Here is a 10,505-nt window from a genome sequence, read left to right on the forward strand (position 1 = left end):
TCATTAAGATAATGATAGAATGTGTAACAGATTGAATATCACGCTGGGAACAACATGAATCAATTGAAGATGAAACATGATTGGGACAGGCTGGTATAATGGGTTCCATAAGGGAGCCCACTCAGACCAAAACAGGTTGGATGCTAAACATAGTGCATTGATTGCACTTTGTTTTCTGAACTGCAATCCATCTAGACTCTAGATGGAAATGTATGAAACTATAGCATTACATGTCTAAAGTGATAGTGTCTATCTACTGTATTAAACTGCTTCTGAAATAAACGTGCTCCACACCCTTGACAATATCTATCTCACTTGTTATTGTTTTGTTTTTTGTGTGGTCATGATCATACGTTTTGCATTACAATATTCACACTGGTATACCACTTAAGTACAAAGCAATATATTGGGCATGCATTCTAAGTGGTATGGATATTGGATCATATGCACTTGTGTGAGAGGGAGGGTTTGCCCAATTTGGCAACTGTGTGCTACTTTCTTTGTCCACTAGAGGGTGGACCACTCCACATTATCAACACCCTCGACACAGCATAGTCCACCAGTGAAAATAAGAAATTAAAGTTCCACCAATAAAGAAAATAGTTTTAATATATCAAGCCACAATTACATACAAGTATTCTGTCATACCATACGTCTTGGTTTCATAAACATGACAGTTTGATTTACAGTCAATTTAAATGAGAGCATGTCCTGATGGAACAGCATGTCTGTAGTGTACCAGAGTATTTAGTTTATTTACAGCACAATCAGTTGTGATTAAAACAGTTGAGGCACTAGACAGTGGGATTGGCAGTGCAATTTTCTACATACCCTGGGGTAGAGCTTTGCTTTGATGGTCCACGACAACAGTATTCTCTGGAACCGATGATATGGTGATGGTACTAATACTTTGACATACATTAAATAACAGAATGTTTCTGTAAGGTACGGTAGGAGTATCAGTTCACACCGAGGGTGACAACAGTCCACTATCTTCCACACATTTACCAGGTTTTCCCAGAAATCCTAGTTGGAATATTCTGGAAATGTCCGTTTTATGATTTCCCATCTAATTCCAATCTTCAAACCGGAATTTCTGGAAAACCCGGGAATGATTGGGAAAACGAACAGAATTTTGTAACCCTATTCAGATCACACTCCTGCATTCTTCCTGAACAAGTCAAATTGGCACAGTCAGGTACAGTACAGCTACATCACCACGATGTGAAAACAGACATTTTATTACGGGAATTACAATCAATTTGACGACACATATTTTGGAGGAAACAAAACTACGCATCAGACACCCCTTCCGATCTTCTGTAGGAATGACTTGTTGAGAAGCGGACCAATAGCAGAGGACTGCATACAGATTAACTGGTTAGCGGCGCTTGTTGTAGTTCTGTTGTGTGTTCCACTCAAATGAATCTATAGTTGAAGAGAAAGCTTGTAAATAACACAGCACAGATTATTTTTCAGATTGTAATTTTTAGCCCAGTTCCAGCAATTATTGTGGATTCGTAACCAGGCCAGCTAAGAACAGCTTGGTTCAGCTCGGTTCGACTCAGTAGTGTAAAAAGCCAATATGAGGCCTGTACCTGGTTCGTCTTGGCTCCTCTTGCCCATCAATCCAACAAAGGAGTTAATTTTATGCCCTGAAAGAGAAGACCAATACCATTGACACTGCAGTTATAGACAATGAGTGATGCAGTGACTAGTGTGCAGAGCAAAAAGGTGAGAGTTATTTCAGTAACTGCCAATATTGTTTACATCCTGACCCTAACCTTAACCCTAGCCATAACCTTAACCCTTACCCTTATTCTAACCCTAACTGTAACCGTAGCAAGCGGTTGCTTATCAACAGATAGTGTGTTGACTGTACGACCATCTGTAGAACATCTATCTGGACTATCCAAATAACGTGTGACCAATCATTTTCGTCAGTGATGCAATGAATAGTGTATAACCTAAATGGTGAGAGGAGAGTGTGTAGAATCATATCTACACTCCTCCTACTCTGGCAGATATCTAGTCTTGTGCAAATTGATGGATGGACTCAGTCCCCGTCCTCTTGCCCTAGTGACTGAGAGATATAGAGGCGGCCACCCACACGTTTTGGAAGGAAGGGTAGTGGTTGGAGATTGTTTTTCCTAGGAAGGCGGGATAGGATGCATGTACTGAGGGGACACTTGCGTCACAGACTGACGGATGTCTCTGTCAGACTCTGTCAATCACACTAATGGAATAGAATATAAAAGTGGAGGGAATGGGGGAGACAGGGGAGGATGTGGGGGAGAAGGGGGAGTGGTGGGGTAATAAAACTCTGCGTAAGACCCCTGGGATACCCTATCTGTCAACATACCCTATCTGGCAACACATCAGGGGTTTGGGAATCATGATGATCGTAACGGGGCGACGGAATCCTGTGCAATTTCCATTGGTGGTCTAGTCGCGAGTCACTTGCAATTTTCCCTCCGGACGTCATAAGTGCTTGGCCCCTCCATTGTGTGTTATATACTGTAATATATTATAATGTATATATTATATGTATACTGTATAGTGTATATTTTATATTCAACAGTTTGTGTGGAAGGGTGAGATGCTCGGGTCCATCTTTCCATCATCCGCGTAACCAATCTAATTTAATGCCTAAATGTCCTTGGGGCATTGATTGAAGCACTCTCTCTCTCCCCCTTTCTCTGCCTCCCTCTCTCGCTCACCTTTGCTCTCTCCCATCTCTCTCCTTCGCTCTCTCTCTTCTTCCATTCCTCTCTCTACCCTCTCTCTCTCTCTTCTTCCATTCCTCTCTCTACCCTCTCTCTCTCTCTTCTTCCATTCCTCTCTCTCCCCTCTCTCTCTCTCTTCTTCCAATCCTCTCTCCCCTTTCTCTCTCTTCTTCCGTTCCTCTCTCTCCCCCTCTCTCTTCTTCCATTCCTCTCTCTCCCCTCTCTCTCTCTCTTCTTCCATTCCTCTCTCTCCCCTCTCTCTCTCTTCTTCCATTCCTCTCTCTCCCCTCTCTCTCTCTCTTCTTCCATTCCTCTCTCTCCCCTCTCTCTCTCTTCTTCCATTCCTCTCTCTCCCCTCTCTCTCTCTTCTTCCATTCCTCTCTCTCCCTCTTCTTCCATTCCTCTCTCTCCCCCCTCCTTCTCTCTTCTTCCATTCCTCTCTCTCCCCTCTCTCTCTCTTCTTCCATTCCTCTCTCTCCCCTCTCTCTCTTCTTCCATTCCTCTCTCTCCCCTCTCTCCCTCTTCTTCCATTCCTCTCTCTCCTCTCTCTCTCTCTTCTTCCATTCCTCTCTCCCCTCTCTCTCTCTCTTCTTCCATTCCTCTCTCTCCCCCCTCTCTCTCTTCTTCCATCCCTCTCTCTCCCCCCTCTCTCTCTCTTCTTCCATTCCTCTCTCTCCCCCTCTCTCCCTCTTCTTCCATTCCTCTCTCTACCCTCTCTCTCTCTCTTCTTCCATTCCTCTCTCTCCCCTCTCTCTCTCTTCTTCCATTCCTCTCTCTCCCCTCTCTCTCTTCTTCCATTCCTCTTTCTCCCCTCTCTCTCTCTTATTCCATTCCTCTCTCCCCTCTCTCTCTCTTCTTCCATTCCTCTCTCCCCTCTCTCTCTTCTTCCATTCCTCTCTCTCCTCTCTCTCTCCTTCCATTCCTCTCTCCCCTCTCTCTCTCTTCTTCCATTCCTCTCTCTCCTCTCTCCCTCTTCTTCCATTCCTCTCTCTCCTCTCTCTCTCTTCTTCCATTCCTCTCTCTCCCCCTCTCTCTCTTCTTCCATTCCTCTCTCTCTCCTCTCTCCCTCTTCTTCCATTCCTCTCTCCCCTCTCTCTCTCTTCTTCCATTCCTCTCTCTCCCCTCTCTCTCTCTTCTTCCATTCCTCTCTCTCCCCTCTCTCTCTTCTTCCATTCCTCTCTCTCTCCCCTCTCTATTTCTCTCTCATTGCTTCTAATGATGAGTGATGTACAGTCATGCCTGCATTAAGGCTCCTGCCACACAGTGGTCTGTACCAGATATTCAGTCAATTCAGAACATATTCAGACCCCTTGACTTTTTCTAAATGTTGTTACGTTACAGCCTTATTCTAAAATGGATTGTTTTCCCTCAACAATCTACACACACACTACCCCATAACGACAAAGCGAAAAACAGAAATACCTCATTTACATAATAACACAATATTAAATCAAATTGTATTTGTCACATTTTTTTTATTTTTTTTTTATTTAACCTTTATTTAACTAGGCAAGTCAGTTAAGAACAAATTCTTATTTTCAATGACGGCCTAGGAACAGTGGGTTAACTGCCTGTTCAGGGGCAGAACGACAGATTTGTACCTTGTCAGCTTGGGGGTTTGAACTTGCAACCTTCCGGTTCCTAGTCCAACGCTCTAACCACTAGGCTACCCTGCCGCCCCATGCGCCGAATACAACAGGTATTACCACGAAATAATTACTTACAAGCCCTTAACAATGCAGTTCAAGAAATAGAGTTAAGAAAATATTTACTAAACAAACTAAAGTTGGAAAAAAAGGCTATATACAGGGGGAACCAGTCCGGCAACATTTTCTAAAGACCCCATGGGGAATATCACATTTACATAAGAATTCAGACCCTTTACCCAGTACTTTGTTAAAGAACCGTTGGCAGCAATTACAGCCTCGAGTCTTTTTGGGTATGACACTACAAACTTGGCACATCTGTATTTGGGGAGTTTCTCCCATTCTTCTCTGCAGATCCTCTCAAGCTCTGTCAGGTTGGATAGGAAGCGCCGCTGCACAGCTATTTTCAGGTCTCTCCAGAGATGTTAGACTGGGTTCAAGTACGGACTCTGGCTGAACCACTCAAGGACATTCAGAGACTTGTCCCGAAGCCACTCCTGCGTTGTCTTGGCTGTGTGCTTAAGGTGCGTCCTAAATGCCCCTGGAGCAGGTTTTCATCAAGGATCTCGTAGTACTATGCTCCATTCATCTTTCCCTCGATCCCGACTAGTCTCCCAGTCCCAGCCGCTGAAAAACATCACCACAGCATGATGCTAGCACCACCATGCTTCTCCGTAGGGATGGTCCCAGGTTTCCTCCAGATGTGACGCTTGGCATTCAGGCCAAAGAGTTCAATCATGGTTTTATCAGACCAGGGAATCTTGTTTTTAGGTACCTTTTGGCAAATTCCAAGCGAGCTGTCATGTGCCTTTTACTGAGGAGTGGCTTCCGGCTGGCCACTCTAACATAAAAGTTTGATTGGCGAAGTGCTGCAGAGATGGTTGTCCTTCTGGAAGGTGCTCCCACCACCACAGAGGAACTCTGGAGCTCTGTCAGAGTGACCATCGGGTTCTTGGTCACCTCCCTGACCAAGGACCTTCTCCCCCGATTACTCAGTTTGGCTAGGCGGCCAGCTCTAGGAAGAGTCTTGGTGGTTCCAAACTTCTTCCAATTGAGAATGATAGAGGTCAATGTGTTCTTGGTTTTTGCTCTGACATGCACTGTCAACTGTGGGGCCTTATATAGACAGGTGTGTGCCTTTCCAAATCATGTCCAACCAATTGAAATTACCACAGGTGGACTCCAATCAAGTTGTGCAAAAAATTCAAAAAATCAGTTTTTGATTTGTCATTATGGGGTATTGTGTGTAGGTTGATGAGGATAATTTAAAAGGCAGAATTAACACTACCATCCTAGCGAAGAACTGGAGTGGTCTTCAAGGCAGAATTAACACTACCATCCTAGCGAAGAAATGGAGTGGTCTTCAAGGCAGAATTAACACTACCATCCTAGCGAAGAAATGGAGTGGTCTTCAAGGCAGAATTAACACTACCATCCTAGTGAAGAAATGGAGTGGTCTTCAAGTCAGAATTAACACTACCATCCTAGTGAAGAAATGGAGTGGTCTTCAAGGCAGAATTAACACTACCATCCTAGTGAATAAATGGAGTGGTCTTCAAGGCAGAATTAACACTACCATCCTAGTGAAGAAATGGAGTGGTCTTCAAGGCAGAATTAACACTACCATCCTAGTGAAGAAATGGAGTGGTCTTCAAGGCAGAATTAACACTACCATCCTAGTGAAGAAATGGAGTGGTCTTCAAGGCAGAATTAACACTACCATCCTAGTGAAGAAATGGAGTGGTCTTCAAGGCAGAATTAACACTACCATCCTAGTGAAGAAATGGAGTGGTCTTCAAGGCAGAATTAACACTACCATCCTAGTGAAGAAATGGAGTGGTCTTCAAGGCAGAATTAACACTACCATCCTAGTGAAGAAATGGAGTGGTCTTCAAGGCAGAATTAACACTACCATCCTAGTGAAGAAATGGAGTGGTCTTCAAGGCAGAATTAACACTACCATCCTAGTGAAGAAATGGAGTGGTCTTCAAGGCAGAATTAACACTACCATCCTAGTGAAGAAATGGAGTGGTCTTCAAGGCAGAATTAACACTACCATCCTAGTGAAGAAATGGAGTGGTCTTCAAGGCAGAATTAACACTACCATCCTAGTGAAGAAATGGAGTGGTCTTCAAGGCAGAATTAACACTACCATCCTAGCGAAGAAATGGAGTGATCTTCAAGGCAGAATTAACACTACCATCCTAGTGAAGAAATGGAGTGGTCTTCAAGACAGAATTAACACTACCATCCTAGCAAAGAAATTGAGTGGTCTTCAAGGCAGAATTAACACTACCATCCTAGCAAAGAAATGGAGTGGTCTTCAAGGCAGACTTAAGACTAGTATCCTAGTGAGGGAATAGAGGTCTTTAAGGCATAATTAAAAGGATGTACCCTAGTGAGGGAATTTTGGTGTTTTCAAGGCATTGAAGACTGTCTCCTACTCCTACTGTCTCCTTAAATCCCTCAAACGACCTGTTAGCTGTGTGGGTTGTGATTTAATTAAAACATCTGAAACATTTTTTTCTCTCTCTCCCTCTCTTTCGTTTGACTTTTACTTACCATTATGCAAAATAAATATCAATTTTCAACCCATACATTTTCTTATTTTTCTGCTGGGCAACATTTGGTGTGTGTTCTCCCTCCCACGCATGGTTAGCACAAACCTCTACAACCAACATGGTGAAGTACGTCATCAAACGTCATAACTTGTAACACCTGACCTGATGTGCAAATAATCCTCAACCTTGCCTGACAGGCTACCAGCACCTGCCTAGCCTACACACGTGTGCCTCACTTGCTCAGTTATGCACAGACCTTGTGCCTTTGTAACATGTCAGTAAAACTAATTATAACTTAATAAATAAATCATGGCTTCATATTTCGGTATGCAAGGACAATTATTGGGAAATATTCTCCAATATTAATGAAAAAGATGAATTAATTATGAGTTTGTCACTTACTTTTTCGGGTTATCTGTGCATTCGCTGTTGGAAGAAAGGTGGAAAAACACAATCAATGTAGGCCTACAATAATGTAATTTCCTTTATGAATAGGCAAAAAAAGTGCGTAAAGATATTAATATACAGTTTGTAATTATGAATTGCAATAATAATGCATATCAATTAATGTGATTCATTTTAATACAAACGGGAAAGTGTCTTATAGAGACTGAAGAATGGCGACAGGGCGAGGCGCGAGGAGGCACGGTCTTACCGGAGGAGCGTTTCCCCATCAGGCCAAAGAACTGATGAGGCCGCGGTTTCCGCGTCATCCTCCGCAGTATCTCTCTGAACGGGTCAGACGACAGCCACTCGTCCTGCACGAGGGAGGAAATCAAATTAACGGAACATTAGACATAGGGTATAGGAGGAGGGGGAGACAGACTCCTTTATAGCCTACAAGCCTATAGCTCTGCGTAAAATATCGTATATTTTTATGGCTCTAGATCTAATCTCGCAGGGCAATCTATATATATCAGTAAAGACACCCCGTGTGAACTTTCATATCCGATCCTATTTTTATCTGACGGTGTAGCCTATATTTCTAGAGTCAACATTAGTCTAAAAGCAGGGGCCCAACAGCTGCTAATGACCACGGGCTCATTAAAGTGTCCATCACTTATCCAAGACATCCCAGGTCCTTTGGTTCCTTCCTTATTGAATAATATAACCCACCCGCCTTGTTACAACGCTCTGTGTTTCCTCAGCGGCGAGGCAATGATTACATAGGCCTACCTGCTGAATGTTCCCAATCTGACTGAAGTTTATGAGAAATATGCCCCAAGATCCGCCCAGAGATTTGGCAGTCGCCCAACCCGCAATGTCAAAGGTTGAACGTGCGCTACATGTGAATGAAGCTTCAATCTGGGACTAAAGTAATGATCGCTGTACACTGAGCTAAAAGCTCACAATTTACGCCCAATGAATCATAACAAATCTTTCACCCGACATTATGTTTAATCCCTATACATGCTTAATTACGCATCACCAAACTCTCCGAAACAGGTGAATTATCCTATAACAGACATCAGCATACAAATATTTTATAACATGTGTGATAAAAAATAGGTTGAAACAATTTAAGGCTGTGCCATTAAATTAAACAATATTTTTTGTCCAATAGTTAAGCAATCATACCTTTTTACATTTTCATTTTTTAAATTCGTTTAATAGACTATTCTAACGAAAAAAATATATAATTGTCTTGTTATGTCAAATCATTAAATCATTCCTACCGTAATTTGATCGTTTGTCCAATAATCAAGATCTTCTTTTGGACCAATTTCTTCACAAAAAAATTGGGCAATAGCAATAAAAGCTATCACAAGCGGTAGAAGTAATTTCATGATGCAGCTATCTGTTGCGCGCAACTCTTCCGCCCTAAAACTATTCTTTCTTCGTTTGTTTCTATTTTAAAAAGTATAAATAGGTTATTAAAGCACTTGTAAACTGAGTTTAAATGTTTTTCAACCCCTCTCTATGACTTTTGAGAGCTCGATGTTTACACCTGCGGAAATTGGTATCGTCTCCTCTCCACATAAGTGTCTTAAGCGTACGCAAAAATGAAATGTTCCTTCCTTGGTTGAAACCTCCGCGCAGTTCCCTCTCTGCTCCAGTCCGCGCGCTCTGCCGCTCTACAGCGCCTACACCTTGGTCCTGTTGGGTCTTTGTGACCACACTGTAGTACTGCACTAGGTTATATAGCAAGGGGTAGAAGTGCGACATGTATCTTAATTCGCTTTAAATCAAGTACATTTACTTGACATGTACTTCCTCGGAGCTGTGTGATGACTAACATCCGTAGTGGTATTTTGCATATGGTCGATATTACTTTCAAACGTTCCCCTATGACCCTCCTTAGCACTTTGCTTATTGTTCCCGTTGTAATCGGAATGGCCATGTGAAGAGAATGGAGTAGGAGAGTCTGATGACGCACTGAAGTTCAAGGTTTCTACGTAAGTACTTATGACTGTCCTACGCCAAAGCAACAAAATCATTATAAAACGAAAATTGATGTGCATCTTATATATCAGTGGAAGATGTTTTCAACAAACATTCCAGAATCTTCACATTGCAGTTGACAAGTTTGGATTCTAAGTCACTTTTCTAAACTTTTGTAAAAATGAACAGTTGTAAATCGAATAATTAGAATTGCTAAACCATGTTAACAGGAGTCTCATCTTTTTTTCGGATTTCATATGTTACTTTAGAAAGTAAACATGTTTAAATAAAATCTTAGATAGGCCTACAGAACTTTATCATTTTTGAACCCCCCTAACAACTCTAAAATCACACAGACAAGGTCCCCCAATCACTTATAGGCACTATAGGCTTCTCTCAGAAGAGGATGCTGTGTGCTTTCTTCCTTTCTACCCAGATATAGGCTATTTGACAATGGTTCTGGACACATAGTGCTGTAGGCCTACATGACACTCCCACAGAGCTTTTAAACAAACTCTAAATCATGGAGGTTGAAAGAAAGAGAAAGAGAGAGAAAGAGAGAGAGCAAAAACATATATAGTCCCTTGACCTTTTCCAAATTCTGTTACTTTACAGCCTTATTCTAAAAATACATTCAACTGTTTTTTTCCCTCATCAATCTACACACAATACCCCATAATGACAAAGCAAAAACAGGTTTTTAGAAATTTTAGCAAAGTATTAAAAATAAAAACTGAAATATGACATTTACATAAGTATTCAGACCCTTTACTCAGTACTTTGTTGGCAGCGATTACAGCCTCGAGTCTTCATGGGTGTGACTCTACAAGCTTGGCACACCTGTATTTGGGGAGTTTCTCCCATTCTTCTCTATAGATCCTATCAAGCTCTGTCAGGTTGGATGGGGAGCATCGCTGCAGAGCTATTTTCAGGTCTCTCCAAAGATGTTAGATCAGGTTCAAGTCTGGGCTCTGGCTGGGTCACCCAAGGACATTCAAAGACTTGTCCCGAAGCTACTCCTGCGTTGTCTTGGCTGTGTGCTTAGGGCCGTTGTCCTGTTGGAAGGTGAACAGTCCCCAGTCTGAGGGACCTGAGCGCTCTGGAGCAGGTTTTCATCAAGGATCTCTCTGTACTTTGCTCCGTTCATCTTTCCCTCCATCCTGACTAGTCTCCCAGTCCCTGCCACTGAA

General features: G+C 42.4%; 1 protein-coding gene across 1 annotated transcript; it reads right to left on the reverse strand.

Annotated features, from left to right (window-relative positions):
• Window positions 1-590: 590 nt before the first annotated feature.
• Window positions 591-9,155, reverse strand: LOC139372687 (protachykinin-like). The gene is made up of 5 exons (XM_071112472.1): window positions 8,610-9,155; window positions 7,589-7,691; window positions 7,336-7,359; window positions 1,599-1,655; window positions 591-1,428 (listed from the first exon to the last, which is right to left on the reverse strand). Exons 1-5 carry the CDS (start codon window positions 8,718-8,720, stop codon window positions 1,382-1,384), a joined length of 342 nt encoding a protein of 113 aa, XP_070968573.1. The 5' UTR covers window positions 8,721-9,155; the 3' UTR covers window positions 591-1,381.
• Between the last annotated feature and the right edge of the window lie 1,350 nt (window positions 9,156-10,505).

This window comes from Oncorhynchus clarkii, chromosome 18 (assembly GCF_045791955.1).
Source record: "Oncorhynchus clarkii lewisi isolate Uvic-CL-2024 chromosome 18, UVic_Ocla_1.0, whole genome shotgun sequence".
Classification (NCBI taxonomy): Eukaryota; Metazoa; Chordata; class Actinopteri; order Salmoniformes; family Salmonidae; genus Oncorhynchus; species Oncorhynchus clarkii.

Excerpts from the sequence above, each read along its gene's own strand:
- LOC139372687 (XM_071112472.1), bottom strand. The coding sequence starts at position 8,720 with ATGAAATTACTTCTACCGCTTGTGATAGCTTTTATTGCTATTGCCCAA. Across the intron at positions 7,360-7,588 it reads GATGGGGAAACGCTCCTCCG|CGAATGCACAGATAACCCGA; the intron begins GTAAGACCGTGC and ends TTCTTCCAACAG. Across the intron at positions 1,656-7,335 it reads TGCACAGATAACCCGAAAAA|GGCATAAAATTAACTCCTTT; the intron begins GTAAGTGACAAA and ends CTTCTCTTTCAG.